Source organism: Molossus molossus, unplaced genomic scaffold (assembly GCF_014108415.1).
Source record: "Molossus molossus isolate mMolMol1 unplaced genomic scaffold, mMolMol1.p scaffold_m16_p_19, whole genome shotgun sequence".
Taxonomy (NCBI): domain Eukaryota; kingdom Metazoa; phylum Chordata; class Mammalia; order Chiroptera; family Molossidae; genus Molossus; species Molossus molossus.
In genome coordinates, this window is record NW_023425354.1 from 27988391 (window position 1) to 28006454 (window position 18064).

Sequence of the window (18064 nt, forward strand, 5' to 3'; positions counted from 1 at the left end):
GAAAATGTAAATGGTTACTTTTTTATTTCCCTAAAATAACAGAAATTTTATATTAACTCTTGACACTGCATTGTTGACCAACTCTTTGGTTCTTTCATGTTCAAAAAACAAACAGTGGGCCCTGGCCGGTTTGGTTCAGCGGAGAGCGTCGGCCTGCGGTCTGGAGAGACCCGGGTTCGGTTCCCACTAAGGGCATGTACCTTGGTTGCAGTTTGTCCCCGGCCCTGGTTGGTCGTGCGGGTGTCAGCCACTCGATGTGTTCCTTTCACATCGATGTTTCTCTCTCTCTCTCTGTTCCTCTCTCTCCCTCCCACTCTACCTGAACAAAAAATGGGAAAATGTCCTCCGGTGAGGATAAAAAAAAAAAAAAAAAAAGAAAACAAACAGTGGGCCAAAGTAATGTCCTCCTTGCCTCCCCATTAAGTTAACTCTATCACAAAAACTGGTCTTATATTCTAAGATGCTCCTAATTGTTAATTTGTTAAAAATTTTAAATTATAATAAACAAAAGTAAAACAAGTGAGTTTGAACAAGAATAAATAGAAACAAACAAATGGCAATGTGTTTAAGATCATTACTGCCCTGGCCAGTTTGGCTCAGCAGTTAGAGCGTCGGCCTGCGGTCCGGAGAGACCCGGGTTCGGTTCTCGCTAAGGGCACGTACTTCGGTTGTAGTTTGTCCCCGGCCCTGGTTGGTCGTGCGGGTGGCAGCCACTCGATGTGTCCCTTCACATCGATGTTTCTCTCTCTCTCTCCCTCCCACTCTATCTGTACAAAAAATGGAAAAATATCCTCGGGTGAGGATTAAAAAAAAAAAAAATCACTACTAAACAATCACTCACAAACATAAAACCATTATTCACATTCAATAACAGAGATAAAAATACTCATGAGGTGGTGGTAGAGTGAGCAAAACAGTAATGCCACGTGATACATACTTTCATGTGGGCATGAACAGAGAAAAAACACTTAAAGACAGAAAATATAAAAAATAACAGCATGTTCAATAAGCTGAAGATAGAGGGCACATGTGTGGGAGTAATGGGCCATGATGCTAAAAAGCAGGTAAGGCCAAACTGCTTATGACTCTGTATGGCTTACAAAGAAGTACTGACTTTATCATGAAGGGAATGTGGCATCCCAAGTTTTTAATCAGTAGTGTGATGCAATCAGGTATTCACTTCAGAAAGATAACCCTAGCTAGCCTCAGAGTGAGATGAAATTAAAGAGTGGGGCACGCAAGTAGTGAGTTAACAGGCAACTGCAGAATTCAATGGATAGATCATGAAGGCATGAATTAAAGAAAGCACAGTAAGGATAGAAAGAGGGCACTGGAACTGCTGCAAGAGGATAAATACCATGGATGGTAACTGAAATGTATTTGAATTGCCAATTGTTCCTAAACCACAAAACAAACCAAAAAAGCGTACACATGGTAGGCCTTGCTATTCAAATGTGGCCTATGAACTAGTGGTACTGGCTTCACTTCAGGGCCTGTTAGAAATGCATGCTCTCAGGCCTTACTCCAGACCTACGGAATTAGAAACATTTTAATAGACCCCAGGTGATAGTATGTCCATTACAGTTTAAGAAGCACAAAGTGCCCTGGCCAGTTTGGCTCAGCGGTTAGAGCGTCAGCCCGTGGACCAGAGAGTCCCAGAGAGTTCCTGAGAGTCCCGGGTTCAGTTCCCGCTAAGGGCACATACCTCAGTTGCAGTTTGTACCCAGCCCCAGTTGGAGTTGTGTGGGTGGCGGCCACTCGATGTGTCTCTCTCACATCAATGTTTCTCTCTCTCTTCTTCCCTCTCTCCCTCCCACTCTATCTGAAGATAAATGCAAAAATGTCCTCGGGTGAAGATAAAAAAAACCCCACAAAGTTCTTTCTTCATATATTATATACCCGCATACCTTGGAGATATTGCAGGTTCTGTTCTAGACCACCACAATAAAGCAAATATCTCAATTAAGTGAGTCACACAAATTTTTTGGTTTCTTAGTGCATATAAAAGTTATGTTTATAGTATTTTTTTCTTTATTGGTTTTTTTTTTGGTTTGTTTTTAGAGAGAGAGGAAGGAAGAGGGGGAGTCAGATAGAAACATCGATGACAGAGAACATCGACTGGCTGCCTCCTGCATGCCCCTGACTGGAGACTGGGCCCAAAACCCAGGCACATGCCCTGACCAGGAATCAAATTGGCAACCTCTTATTGCCTGGGCTGATGCTCAACCAATGAGCCACACTGGCCATGCTAAAAGTTATGTTTATACTATACTATAATCTATTAAGTGAGAAATAGTACGTATTATGTCTAAAAATGTACATACCTTAGTTAAAAAATACTTTATTAATAAAAAATATTAACCATTGACTGAGCCTGTTTGAAAAATAGCACTTACAGACTTGGCTCAGTGCAGGGTTGCCCTAAACCTTCAATTTGTAAATAACGCAATGTCTGCGAAGTACAATAAAACAAGGTATGCCTCTATATGTATTCCAAAAACTCATAAAACTTGCAAGAGTACATTTTTTGTTAGCCCTTCTTTAAGGAACAGGATGCCTCTATATTTTATAAACTGATGGAAATTTATGGGGTTGGGGGTGGTGGTGTCAAGGTTACATCATGTCCTGAACAGAGGAGCTACTGTATTTTTAAATCACAGGTCACAAACCTCAGGAACAGCCTATGGCCAGGACTCTCTGAACTTCTGGCATTCTATTTGACACTTATGACATTACATAAATCTTGTTTTTTTAAAAACTATTTCTGTTCACTAAAGAACTCAACACTATGACTCTGGCTCTTTTGCATATCCAACCAACTCTTAAGCCTTCATTCATCCTTTTGATTCTGATAGCAAATAAACAGACCATCATACGCTAAAAACCTAAGATTTCACTTCACTGAAACTCCGTAGTTCCATAAGTTCACTTCTAAAAGCAGTTAATCTGCAGCTATTTTAATGGCAAATGATTAATTTAGGGCAATAAAACCAACAAATCACCAAAAAGAACAAGCTCTGATATGGTAAACAGAACCCTTCAGACTTTTTTTTTGGACAGTTTATTTTTTGATAAACAGCTTGTTCTAAGTAACACAACATTTTTGTTTTTTAAAATACCAGTTTTGTTGAGATATAATTCATACAACATACATTTTAGCCATTTAAAGTGTGCAGTTCAATGGTGTTTAGTCTTCAGACTCTTTTAATGGCAGAACACGGAGCTATGGAAATTGAAGGATGACCAAAAGGATAAGGGGCCCTGACTTAACAAATGGCACCAAATAGGTCAATTTTATTTCCTATCCATCAAAAGGAAAGTTAAGCACTTAGAAATAAGTAAATGTCCTACTCTCAATAGAGTCCCAACACCTTCTATTTCTCTTTCAAGCTATTAGAGATTACCTGTGGCAGCATTCTTTTGCTGGAACTTGGTTAAATACATGTTCATTCCTTTCTTAAAATCCTGAGAAAACACAATTTTTAAAATCCATGAGTCAGACCTCAGAATTTACAGTATATTTACATATCAATACTCAAAAGCTACTTTACTCAGATACATATATGTCTACTGCCTTTTATTTAAGAATGCATACTCTGGCCCTGGCCGGTTTGGCTCAGCGGTTGGAGCGTCGGCCTGCGGTACAGAGAGACCTGGGTTCGGTTCCCGCTAAGGGCACATACCTCGGTTGCAGTTTGTCCCCGGCCCTGGTTGGTCATGCGGGTGGCAGCCACTCGATGTGTCCCTTCACATCGATGTTTCTCTCTCTCTCTCTTCCTCTCTCTCCCTCCCTCTCTATCTGAACAAAAAATGGAAAAATGTCCTCGGGTGAGGATAAAAAAAAGAATGCATACTCTAGCCCAGCCCGTGTGGCTCAGTAGTTGAGCGTCGATTCGTACACCAAGAGAGAGGTCTCTGGTTCGATTCCCAGTCAGGGCACATGCCCAGGTTGTAGGCCTAATCCCTGGTGGGGGGCATGCAGTAGGCAGCCAATCAATGTTCTCTCTCATCGATGTTTCTATCTCTCTCCCCCTCTCCCTTCCTGTCTCTCTAAAATCAATAAAGAAAAAATATTAAAAGAAAACAAAAAAAAAACCCACTCTGGCCCTGGCCGGTTTGGCTCAGCGGTTGGAGCGTCAGCCCACGGACCAGAGAGTCCCAGGTTCGGTTCCCGCTAGGGGCACATACCTCGGTTGCAGTTTGTCCCCGGCTCCAGTTGAGGTTGTGTGGGTGGCAACCAGTCGATGTGTCTCTCTCACATCGATGTTTCTCTCTCTCTTCCTCCCTCTCTCCCTCCTGCTCTATCTGAAGATAAATGCAAAAAAAATATCCTCGAGTGAGGATTTAAAAATAAATAAATAAATGAATGAATGAATAAATAAATAATATGTAGACTCTACCTTTTACTTTCACTTTTAAGCTTTATACCAGCCTTCCACCCACTCCCAAACATAGCTGTACATCACTCATCTAAGAGATCACAAGTTTCAATATAAAAAATAAATAAATAAAGATAAGCCGGATCAGTGTAATATCTTTCTAGATTCTAGAAAAATATTATTTAGGAACTTAACCTAAATAAAATCTGACACGTTTCCATGCAAAATCTATTATTTCACCATAAAAGAATAGAAGACTTTTAAAATTGCTTTTTTACCTTATCCCCAATGTAGTCATGTAGCATTCGGATGACAGATGCACCTTTGCTATATGATATAGCATCAAATATCTCATCAACTTCAGAAGGATGGCCCACACTGACCTGGTAGACAGTGTGATTCAAGGTTATGAGAGGAAGCAGACAACCTATAATTCTGAATTACATAAAAAGCTTTCTAGGAAAACCCTTCTAACCAATAAGATATTTTTCTGCCTTTAGCTCACTCATAATGTATAATGACGATTCTTAAAAATAGTATCACTAATAAAATGGAATATATAACATGATTCCCCTTCATCTCTTAGGGTCCAGTCTTGGCTCTATTTTGCGAGGAGGCAAGTCACTATGGATCTGTTTATTGGTGGTGGTGGTGAATGGGGGTGGGGAAGGAAGAGATGAAAAACTTTTGCTTTCTTTCACTAACTGTAATAATGGCTTACAATTATATAGAACTTTGGTTAAATATGTTAAAGTAGACTCTAAATCTTTAAAGGCAAATTTTATACATATAAAGTAGCTGAAATGACAATAAGCTAAGTCAAGTGAATTTATTTAACTATATCTATATATGTATATGTGTATATATTTACCTATATATACACACATACATACAGATGACAACAATAAAAGAATAAAAGAATATATTCAGGATTTTCTTTGAAATAAACAATGGAATGATAATATTCCACTATGTATATTTCCCAACAGGTATGGTTCTCCCATACTATTCAATGAAAATGTATTCAGTGAATGTTAAGGGTACATAGTACTTGACTTTACAAAGATCAATTTTTAAACTGCCTATCTTAAGAAGAAACATAATTAGACCAGTCTTGCTAGATATTCAAGACTAGAAATATAGAACTATAAAAACAACTGAAATCACCCATGCAATTTTCAGAGTCCTAAGTATCTCTATAACAAATTACTTTATTAAAAATGAGAATGGTTGAAATTATGGCTCACTTCAATAGGATGGCTGTTATCTAAGGCATCAAGCTCCTGGGCGCGGGTATAATCAGCAGAAACAAACTGAGTCCAGATATCATACTCTGGGAAGCAGTGGTCTACACACAAATATTCAATCCAGGATGCAAAACCTTCATTTAACCAAAGATGTGTCCACCATTCCTAAAAACAAGAAAAAACATGTAAAGAAAACAAAATGCTTGTCATTCTACTAATTTTTCAAATGTCCTTTCCACTAGACTCTAAAACTTACCAACTTAATGAACTAAATTCAAAACAAAACAATAAATAACTCACTTTTTTTTTTAAATCCCTACCTGAGGATATGTTTTCAACTATTTTAGAGAGAAATGAAGGAGAGAGGGAGGAAGAGAGGAGAGGGGGGAGAGAAAAAAGAGCGAGGGAGAGAAAGAAACATTGATGGGACAGAGCAATATCAACCAGTCGCATATGGGTTCTAACAGGGGATTGAACCAGAAACCTTTCGTTGTATGGGATGACACTGCAACCCACTGAGTCATACGGGACAGGGCAGTAACTCATACCTCTGAACAAAAGAGATGCCTAAAAGGAATTCCAAGAAAGGCCAACTGATGATATTAGCATTATGCCTGAAGGACAATTAAAAACATTAATAAGTAACATTTTACTACCAAAAATAGAAAAGGAGGAAGGAGACCTGGACAGTAGTTACAGCATTGGCCCTTGGACCTAAGGGTCACGGGTTCAATTCCTGGTCAAGGTCACATACCTGGGTTGCAGGTATGATCCCTGGCCCTGGGGCTGTGCAGGAGGCAACCAGTCAATGTGTCTCTCTCATATCAATGTCTGTATCTCTCTCTCCTCATCCTTTCCTTCCACTCTGTCTAAGAAAATCAATGGAAAAATATCCTCAGGTGAGGATTAACAACAAAAAAAAAGAAAAGAAAAGGAGGAAGGAGCCAGGAGTAGCAGGGAAGCCCTTGTATGGAAAAGTGGAAGAGAGTAGATAAATGTAGGCTTTCCCTCCTATATTATTTTCTATATTGTCATATAAAATTTAGTTTAATAAAGATGTCTCTTTAAAAAAAAACAGAAATCTACCAGGACCAAACAAGAAACACTGGAACTATTACCATAATGACCAAGAAAAATCATTGTTTATGGATGAGTTAAACTTTCTAGATAAACAGAATAGCAACACTGCTTATATAAAAATTAGGTGAGAGGAAGAGAAATGTCATGGTAACAAGTAGTTTAGTAATGAATGGTATTTAAGTATTTGTGGAATATAAAATTCTCACCTGTTAAGAATTAATAGGAGAATGGACAAAGAATATAATGAGTCACAGATAAAATCAACTTAAAAAACACACAACTTTTTAGAAAGATTTCAATCTAATTTTCATTAAAGCTGATTAAATCTCTTATGACAAGAAAGCAACATATGCATCCATGATAAAGGATTAATGCAATGGTAAAAAACAAAAAGGCATTTTAAAATTCCAAAAAGACAAAAATGTTCCAGCATTAAGTGATAAATGGCTATTTGTCTAAGTACTTTGTGCACTTATTTAATGAGTAGCCTCCGTTAAGATGGATGGTACAAAGCTAGTTATTTTCCAACCTATCTCTAAGCTCTTGAATTTCAGTCAGTGAAAAAACTGGCATCTAATAACTAGAATAGTTATTCAAATCCAGTAAAAAGCTGTTTAAAAACAATATAATAATTAATGCACACATTTCCCTTACTAAAAGTTATTACTGGTAGTTTCAAAATAAAATTATAAAAAATAAAGTCTACTGAGAACTGAGCAAAAAAAAAATTGTTTAGTAGCAACAAATGCTGCATTAAATAGAAATGAACATTTCTGTACATACTTGAATACAGGTACTAGCATACTTAATTCCACATAAAATTATATTTCAAAACATATTTTATCACCCCTAAGTAAAATTTAAACATCCAAAGTAAAAAGAAAGGGTTTACTTTCCAGGGCTGACTTCCTTTAGAAACTCTCTCAGATATGTCATAGTTGCTACATGTCTTACTTTCTTGCTTATTTCTGTGACATATGGTCTCAACTAACATCCAACTCAGGTTTTGCTCTTTGGCAGCCTAAAATACCATCAGAGATTTGGATGACTCCAGAATCTCTAGTTCTTTCTTTGCAGAGGTAGTTTTAGTTCACTTATTAAACCTTGTACTCCCAAGCTCTAACATAATTGGCTGTTATAGATAGTATTTATTTAGACTAAGAGGGAAAGGTCAAGACTAAAGGACAGTGATCAACGCAAACATCATAATAAACACGGATTTCAATGGGACAGTAGAAATTTTAATAAACTTTACACTAATTCTGCAGTTTCTTTGCTTTAATTTCTATCAAATTTCACATAACATTTTAGGCAATGAAAAAAAACTGACTTTTAAAAACATTTCAACCTAATTGACTATCAGTGTGTTATTTATCAGGTTACTTTTGTGAACTACACAATAAATATGACTAAGGAAACTACAGTTAACCTGGAATCTCATTGTATGGAATCTCTCCACTTAAGAGGAATCTCATTCTCTTACCCAAATTAGTATCATGACTCCCCCCATCAGCAGGCAAATTCTAGAACAATTTAGGAAGTATTTTCTGTTGAAAAAACATTGTCCACATGCCCTTGATCAACACAGAGATTATGATAAACACGTTTCCATGTCTACCTTTTGTAATAAAGTTTTTCTATCATTCAATTTTTTTTGGCACAATGTTCCAGGCAACCCTGAAATACTATGTAGCCAATATAATGTGCAGCAGGATAAAGATAAATATATTTGAGCACTTAAAAATATTAAATACCATAGTAACAAGATTTCCAAACCATTGATGGGCGAGTTCATGTCCCACAACCAGAGCAACCCACTGGCGTGATGAAGAACAGGAGTTTTTTGAATCAATAAGCAACGCAGTCTCCCTGTGTTAAAAAATAAAATAAAAAAAGAATTAAACAATAAAAATATTCCAATAAAAAAATTCACAAGTAGGGTAGCGAGATCCAAACGGTAAATAAGATGGTCAAATTAGTAATTAAGAGGTGGCAAGAAAATATTTCCTTAGAGTGGGACAGAAAAAGTTTCAGGAAGATTAAAGACTACATTCTACTGTAGAATTCATACAACAGAAGATAAAGCGGTGACACAAGTTTAATTATCAGTTTATTGATAGGATAGCTGCCTGAAATTTTAGAAAAATTTTGTCTAAGAGACTTAGGGATTATTGTGCTAGATAGAGAAGACGGTTCTTCCATTAAAAGACGATAGTGCTAAGTGGGGAGAAGATGCATTCCATAGTCCCCAAAAGAACACTAAGTAGGTTATCTAAAACTTAGCTCAACGAAGAAGGCAACTGCAGGTAGAAGGCAAAACCTGCTTCAAAAATTATACAATCCACATGTTTATACTGTGGTGACAGACATGTAAGAAACTTGGCTAGAAAATATTAAATCAGGGAAGGTTCTTCAAGTTGGATAAATAACTGCGAAACTATTGGGAGGAATGGAAGGCACTGAAATAAGAAATTGAGCAAAAAACATATCTAAAAATGTTACTAATGACAGATGCTCACTTTAAAATTTTATACTTTCAGATAGTAGCACTGGAGGGTGTTCATCACATTTTTGAAATGTGCACAGAACTGACGGGAGGTAGGAAAATGTATGGCACATCATAAAGCAGAAGATATATTCAACTGTGATTAGGAGTGAAGCTCTTATGAAATTAGTGATTGAAAAGATAAGGCAAGGTAATACATCATTAACATACCTATAAGTAACAAGGCCCCAGTTCTCCATGGCACCTTCATAAAATAAATATAAACATTTATTGATATATATACACACTTCTTCCTCAAAAATCACAAAATTCAAAAAAAGTTATTACAATTCAGCAATAAAATGAAATTTACTTTACCAGCTGCAAAGTCTGCAATAGCAATGAGATCAATTTTAGGTAGAGGATAAGGAACATTGAAGTAGTCCTTATAAAAAGGCAGGGTTTTAGCAGCAACCTATAAAAGTGTAAAAAAAAAACAACACCATCTGATAAATATTTTATTGTAATTCATAGAGAAATCCACAAAGGAATCCTGTTGCAAGCCAAATTATCTCAAATTACTAGAAATCAATCCCAGGGGGCCCTATGTCCAAAGACTGCCTTAGCTCCAAGCTATGTAAATGTTGGCCAAACTTTAATTTAGTTATAACTTGGTATGAAAAATATAATTACATATTTTCCCACTCACTCTCTAGATAAATTCTACTCCGATATTCTCTTAATCATTATCTCATAAAATATTAGTGCAACAGCAAGGTTGGTAGTTTAAAATATTCTATTACAAATAAAACCAAAGTAGCACAATGAATATCAGATTAAATTATAAATAAATGTACTAATAATTGATCAGAAATGTAAATTCCCCAACCTGGAGTTATGGACTGTTGGAACAATCCTCTTCAAGTACATTTACCTCTAACGCAAATTTTCCTTGCTCTGCTTTGCCAACAGGGGTGTAAACACGGACACACACACCATCTTTTGACCTTGTTTCTACAAAGTCATATTCACCCACAACAAATGCCACCAGATACGTTGACATGACAGGTGTGCGGGCAAACTTCACTTCCACTACATTTTCATCATCAGGGTATGGTTTCCGATCAATTACATTCTTTAAAAAAAGAAAAAATGTAAACAGGTTTACTTGAAACATAGAGCAAACACTAGCCCAAAATGATACGCTTTGTTGCCTCTTCTCCCTCCTTTCCTGAACTTATCCTAATCCATCCAGTGCTTTTATGCTGTCACTGTCAAGATCTTTCCTATTAAGAAGGAAAGTGATTTTATCAAGCTTTCACACTAAGAAATTTGAGGCTAAAGTATTAAAACTACCAAAGATTTGTGAGTAAAAAGAAACAACTTTATTATATGCCATGCACTGGAATGTTTTAAGACAGATCTCAATACTCTTTAAGTAAAATAAGGACAGGAGACAATAATTATTAATAAAAAGAAAATGTAATTGTGGAATCTACATTTCAAAGGGTACAGATTTCTATATTTAGAGCATTCTCTGTACCAAGACTGGCTCTAAGTAAATTTGTGAAGTAATCTCCACTTTACCTCTGGAGTCCCCAATTTCCCTTTGGTGTTCTCCCTCTTTTTCCTATTCAGGCTCTCAGTGTCCTCGAGTTCTATTCCTTCTTCCAAGGAAGACTTATTCAAGAACAGACCTGAGCCCTGGCCGGTTTGGCTCAGCGGTCAGAGCGTCGGCCTGCGGTCCTGAGAGACCCGGGTTCGGTTCCCGCTAAGGGCATGTATCTCGGTTGCAGTTTGTCCCCGGCCCTGGTCGGTTGTGCGGGTGGCAACCACTCGATGTGTTCCTTTCACATCGATGTTTCTCTCTCTCTCTCTCTGTTTCTCTCTCTCCCTCCCACTCTACCTGAACAAAAAATGGAAAAATGTCCTCGGGTGAGGATAAAAATAAATAAAAAAAAAAAAAAAAAAAAAGAACAGACCTGATAAATTCATACTAAATTGTAAATGAATATTTTAATTAATATATTAGCCTCCTCTCTAAGAATATTTGAAAAGAGAATGTCATTCTATCTATGGAACCCTTTCCATCAATAAAGGAGGCAAAAGCCAGTTATTTTCAGGTGCAGGAGGCTTTTCAAGTTCCCCAGATTCATAATATAAGTTACAGGCTACTCTGTATCTTGAAGCAATACACTTCAAGTGTTGAATGCTTACTCTGTTCATGAATGAGATCAATGCATATTCCAAAAATATAATCAGCCAAAAACCTAAATACAATGTATTATGAGGTAATATCTTTTGGTATTTAATAAGAAAGTCAAATTTTTTTGAGGATGGTGAACACACAATACAATATATAGATGATGTATTATAAAACTGAACACCTGAAACCTATATAATTTTATTAACTAATGTCACCCCAATAAATTCAATTTTAAAAAGTAAGATTTTTTTTCCTTTCAGGTCATATTTATTAAACTTGTCATTTATTTATGTTTCTAAATTAAAAGAAGTATATAATCTTATTAATATAGTTTATAAGGAATTTCTCCCATGAGGTGGAAAACTCTCCAAATAAGGCAATTTGGAAAAAGAGGTCTTACTGAAAATAAAAAACAAAACCCTGACATTTGTGTTCCTATTATGTATCAAGCACTGTGTTAGGTGGTTTCATGCTATCCTATGTAATCAGAAAAATAATATGCTAAAATTTTAAATTTAAATATACTTACAAACACATACATACCATGTTTGATAAAGCTACTCTGTCTTTAGGAACAACCAATGAGATATCAAAAGTGGCTTTGATAGCAGGCTCATCCCAGCAAGGAAAAGCCCTCCGAGCATCAGTAGCCTCAAAAAAAGAATACAAAATGTAAATATCACTGAATTAACCTAACAGTCTATTTCACAAAGTAACCGTCATTTCTCTCTCTCTCTCCTCCCCCCTTTCTCTATTTCTATCATTCATTCACTTGTTCAAATATTTACTTTCTACTCAGTGCCAGAAAACAAGCTAGGCACTGACTATAAAGAAACAGAAGACTTACTATCATTGCTACATAGTAAGGAACTAGATCTACTACAGATCGTAACAATTCACAGCATCGATTTTCAATCAGTATGGGGCAAGAATTTTTAAAATATGCAATACCTGACCTATTTAATCAAGGGCACTGACCTCTTTTCCCTTAGATTATCAAATTTAAAAATGACAACAGCCAACACAATAGCCAGCTAGTGTGAATGAATAAAAATTATACTTATTTTTTTTGTCAGATTGGCAAAAATATAACATTTTTTGGTGTGCCACAAAATTTCAGTAGTTTATGTGTGCCATAAGATGAAAAAGGTTGAAAACTGCTTGTTTATAGTATTATATATATATATATATATATATATATACATACATAAAAAATATGTATATAAATTTGTATGTAAATAATGATAAATTATTCATTATTTTTTATTGATTTTGAGAGAGAGAGAAACATTGACTGGATGCCTCCCTTATGCACCCTGACTGGAAATCAAACCCGCAACTTTTCGGTGTTCAGGATGACACTCCAACCAACTAAGCCACACAGGCCAGGGCTATAATTATATTTTTAAATAAAAACATTTAAAAAATGTAATGCAAATGGTTTCATAAATAATGTTAACACAGAGCATAGGGAGGCCAATAGTACACTATAAGGATTCAGAATTGGGAAAACATGGTAAGTTGCTTCTCTGGCTTTTATTTCAAAAATAAAAATATTTTCAGAATCTTTAATGTACTTTGTTCTTTACCTGGAATGGCAGCAATGAAAATAAAAACAGATACTCCATCAATTATAAGCAGGTAATTTGTTCAACAGCATTTCTATATACTACACATAAAACTGTCACTACTTGACCTACTTAAAGAGACCTCATTCTTTCTTTAAAAATAAAAACAGAACACACTTATTAAAGAAAAATAAAATTTAGTGGCTCAGTAGAACATCAGTTACAAAAGGAAGGAATTAAATAAAATAGAAAAAATAGTACTAATGACAAATCCTGTGTCATGAAAAGAAGTAACAAAATATACAGAGGTAGATGAAGCACATACTTCTGAAAAAGGTTTTCTCAGAGGAAAAATGTTAGATGGCTGATTGCACTCTCAAAAAATATTAAATTATAAATTCTATCAAAGAATAAGTAAGACATTTGAAAAGTAAGCATGTAAGAAAAGATGTGGTACTACAGGAAAACTTAAATTAGAAGCAGAAGCAGTACAGAAATAAATTTATACTAGAGGAAATTAAATGAATAATATAAATAACAAAATTTAAAGGTTTCTAAAATATTCTAAGGACAAAGTGATGAAAGCAATCAAAAGCACTTTTGCCAAGTAGACAATAGAGCTATACATATTGTTAACTGATGCTCCTGAAGAAAAGAATACACACAACACACACACAAATACATGCAGGTAATAAATTTTCAATACTCAAATTGCTTTTATACTATGTACATTTCTTAATTAAAAGTATCCTCTTAGTATTTGACACCTGTGGGTTTTCCTATTAAATTAATAGTAATGCTATTTCTTTCCTTCTCATAATGAAAATAATTGACTGAATATAAAATAAAAATCTAAAAGCATGAATATAATTATGGCCAAAGGCACTTAGCTTCAAATAATCACACAAGTAATAAACCTTTGTCAGAATATCTAATTTAAGATCATAATACGTAAGAAAAGAATACCATACCTCAAACTGTGTGACAGCAGCATAGCGTACCTCTCCAGAAGGGGTAGTATATTTACTTCTATAGAAACCTTTCATTTTGTCATTCAGCTCTCCAACAAAATCTATCTTTAAGGTTCCTGTACCTGTGATTGTAGATAAATGAAAACCACTTTCATGGGACTATTAAGTACAAGTTATCAAAATTATGTCCTTAAGACACTAAACTTGGCTGGCTATTTACAATGTTTAAATCAATCCTTCCTTTCTCAAATATTCCTCCTGGCAATGAAGAGAACACAGTATTTACCAAAGAACATGGCAGACTAATCCTAAAGTAAACCTTAAAGTCATGTTTAAGATGGGTAACTGCTTAGAAAGTTCTTCAACTTTATTAGCTTAGTCTCAAATTACCAATACATGAAGATAAAAACAGGAAAGGAAATGAACGTTTATTATTATTAAACATATCACATGCTATTGTGTATTTGTTTTAAATCCTCACCCGAGGACACTTTTGCATTTATCTTCAGATAGAGGGGGAGGGAGAAAGGGGAGAAGAGAGAAAGAAACATTGCTGTGAGAGAGACACATTGAGTGGCTGCCACCCACATGACCCCAACCAGGGCCAGGGAACGTGCCCTTAGCGGGAATCGAACCCTGAACTCTCTGGTTCACGGCCGATGCTCTAACCGCTAAGCCAAACCGGCCAGGGCCATGCTATTGTGTTTTAAAAGTATCTATACTCCAGCTGGTGTGGCTTAGTGGTTGAGCATCCACCCATGCACCAAGAGATTGCCAGTTCGATTCCCGGTCAGGACACATGCCCAGGTTGTGGGCCAAATCCCCAGTGGGGGGTATGCAGGAGGTGGCCAATCGAAGTTCTCTCTCTCTCTCTCACACTTCCTCTCTCTGTAAAATCAATAAAGGAAAAAAAAAATTATTTTAAGTATCTATAAACTTGGAAGTAAGTACTGTCTCCATTTTTCAGATGAGGAAACTGAGGTTGAAAAGTTAAATAACTTGTCCAAGATCACACAATTAGTTAAGTAGCAAGAATGAGATAAAAACTTAGGCCTGTTTAACCCAAAACTCATGTTTCCTGCCAATATTACCATGTAATTGGTCCTTTTAGATAAATTTATACCAATACCTCTATTGTTAAGACAAGAGCCCTGGCCGGTTTGGCTCAGCGGTTAGAGCGTTGGCCTGCGGTCCAGAGAGACCCTGGTTCAGTGTCCGTTAAGGGTACGGACCTCGGTTGCAATTTGTCCCCGGTTCTGGTTGGGTCGTGCGGGTGGCAACCACTCGATGTGTCCCTTTCACATTGATGTTTCTCTTTCTCTCTCTTCCTCCCACTCTATCTGAACAAAAAACAAATAAATGTCCTCAGGTGAGGATTAAAAAAAGACAAGACACTATTCTGTTCAATCCAAATGGAACACTGATTCCATATTTTTGTAAGGAGCTACAGGGAATACCAATGATTTGATCATTAAAAGGGCATCAAAAAATCCCTTAGCCCTGGCCGGTTTGGCTCAGCAGTTAGAGCGTCGACCTGCGGTCCTGAGAGACCCGGGTTCGGTTCCCGCTAAGGGCGCGTACCTCGGTTGCAGTTTGTCCCCGGCCCTGGTCGGTCGTGCGGGTGGCAGCCACTCGATGTGTTCCTTTCACATCGATGTTTCTCTCTCTCTCTCCCACTCTACCTGAACAAAAAAATGGGAAAATGTCCTCGGGTGAGGATAAAAAAAAAAAATCCCTTAGACTTACTTCAATCATGTGAAATCTGATATTAAAGAAATACATTTAATCAATAATTATTAAATATGAATAAAAACAAACATTTATTCAACCTTAACATATATTCTACTGTGGTACAAGAGCAAAACCAATTCCAACAAAATGGGATTTTTTGTGAGTATGCTTTTTTTCACAGAAGAAATTATCTAGTTGTCATCTACTAAACTCAGATGCACAACAAAACAGTAATCCCATCCTACATTTTACAAATCAAGTCACACACACACAAAATTTTATTTTGATTTTGTAAATGACCTTTTTTTTTTTTTAATTCTCACCCGAGGACATTTTTCCTTTTCCTTTTTTTTTTGTTCAGATACAGTGGGAGGGAGAGAAACATCAATGTGAAAGGAACACATGAGTGGTTGCCTCCCCCACAACCCCAACCAGGGCCAGGGATGAAGCGCAACCAAGGTACATGCCGCCCTTGACTGGAATCGAACCTGGGACTCACTGGTCCACAGGCTGACACTCTAACTGCTGAGCCAAACTGGCCAGGGCTATATCCTAAAGTTTTAAACTATTACAGTGATACCTCGGTTCTCGAACGCCTCGGTTTTCGACCAAATCGGTATTCGACCAGGAGATTCGAGAAACTTTTGTCTCGGAATCCGAACAAATATTTGGAACTCGAACTTCCGAGATGAGCCGAGTTGAGCCGAATGGCGTTCATTCGGCCCAGCGCGCCTTGCTTGCGTCATCAGTGTGAGTGCAGAGAGAGAGTCACGCTTTGTGGAGTCACGCTTTCCTATTGGTTTCATTGCTTCGGTTCTCGAACAATTCGGTTCTCGACCGTCCTCCTGGAACGAATTATGTTCGAGAACCGAGGTATCACTGTATTTTGGAATGCTATGGAACAATGACACTGACAATACTCAAAATGCTCATTGTTCTCTCTCCCCCTTTCAAACATATCCTCTTGGATATTCACAAAATCAAATCTCCATCTTTCAAATTTGAATTTGCTTTTCGGAAAGGTCCAAAAGTCTTAAAGAGTCCAAGTCTACAGAATAAGTGAATGATGAACTGCAAACTATTTCTAGACAAAACACTAAGTTTAACTATGAAGTACTTAAACTGATGGTTTTCTTATGTGCCACAAACTGGTTCTGAAAGCAATTTCAAGTGAAAATTCAGACCTTTGCACCAAAGTCATCACTAAATCAAATGCCACATTCTTGAGGTAATCATGCTAGGAAAACAAAAAAACTCAAATGAAGCTCAATTGAAGAGACATTTGTGATTATTTTTTAAAAACCAGACATTCACCCTGGGCGGTTTGGCTCAGCAGTTAGAGCGTCGGCCCGCAGACCAGAGAGACCCGGGTTCAGCTCCCGCTAAGGGCACATACCTCGGTTGCAGTTTGTTCCCGGCCCTGGTTAGGTTGTGTGGGAGGCAGCCACTCGATGCGTCCCTTTCATGTCGATGTTTCTCTCTTTCTCTCTCTTCCTCTCTCTCTCCCTCCCACTCTATCTGAACAAAAAAAAAAAAAAAGAAAAATGTCTTCAAATGAGGATTAAAAAAAATAAAATAAATAAAAACCAGACATTCTGTCTGAAGGGAACAATGAAGATTTTTTTCTTTAAAAGAAAATGCTAGATTACTGGGACAGTAAATGTGAATATAGTAAAGGAATCTGATAAGAGTTGTGTTTTTTTTTCATCCTCATCCGTGGACATTTTTTCCATTTTTTGTTCAGATAGAGTGGGAGAGACAGAGAGAAAGGGAGAAACATCAACGTGAAAGAGACACATCGAGTGGCTGCCACCCGCACGACCCAACCAGGGCCGGGGACAAACTGCAACCGAGGCACGTGCTTTTAGCGGGAACCGAACCCAGGTCTCTCTAGACCGCAGGCCAATGCTCTAACCGCTGAGCCAAACCAGCCAGGGCTCTGATAAGAGTTCTAAATGACTGATAATTAAAGAATTTAACTATAAACAATATACCATTTCTCTTTCCTTTAGGAATTTACTGATTTTTTAAAAAAGCAGATATACTGCCCTGGCCAGTTTGGCTCAGTAGTTAGAGCGTCAGCCTGCAGACCAGAGTCCTGGGTTCGGTTCTCACTAAAGGCACGTACCTCGGTTGCAGTTTGTCCCCGGCCCCAGCCCTGGTTGGGGTCATGTGGGTGGCGACCAGTCAATGTGTCTCTCTCACATTAATGTTTTTCTCTCTCTCTTCCTTCCTCTCTCCCTCCTGCTCTCCCTCCTAAAAAAGCAGATATACTAACATTAATAAAGTTTACAAGGAATATCTAGATTATAAAAACCCACTCCCTTTTATGTTATAATTCCATAAATAGTAATGGTAAGTCTGTTTTTACTAAGTTAACTGTTAAGGTGTCTTTTA

The 18064-nt window shown here is 37.0% G+C and overlaps 1 protein-coding gene across 6 annotated transcripts in view; it reads right to left on the reverse strand.

Annotated features, from left to right (window-relative positions):
* NPEPPS (aminopeptidase puromycin sensitive) overlaps positions 1 to 18064 on the reverse strand; it is a 102671-nt gene that overhangs the window by 22440 nt on the left and 62167 nt on the right. For 4 of the 6 annotated variants that reach the window (XR_004960280.1, XM_036268023.1, XM_036268024.1 and 1 more), the window contains 9 exons: positions 13937 to 14058; positions 11941 to 12048; positions 10126 to 10326; positions 9570 to 9666; positions 9423 to 9456; positions 8461 to 8575; positions 5627 to 5791; positions 4658 to 4762; positions 3405 to 3465 (listed from right to left, as the gene is read on the reverse strand). Coding sequence is in view for 5 of the 6 variants with exons in the window: in XM_036268023.1 (XP_036123916.1) it covers positions 3405 to 3465; positions 4658 to 4762; positions 5627 to 5791; positions 8461 to 8575; positions 9423 to 9456; positions 9570 to 9666; positions 10126 to 10326; positions 11941 to 12048; positions 13937 to 14058 (1008 nt within the window). In the remaining variant the exon portion in view is untranslated. The remainder of the gene's footprint in view (positions 1 to 3404; positions 3466 to 4657; positions 4763 to 5626; positions 5792 to 8460; positions 8576 to 9422; positions 9457 to 9569; positions 9667 to 10125; positions 10327 to 11940; positions 12049 to 13936; positions 14059 to 18064) is intronic. The other 2 variants (XM_036268025.1, XM_036268027.1) reach the window with 2 other exon arrangements.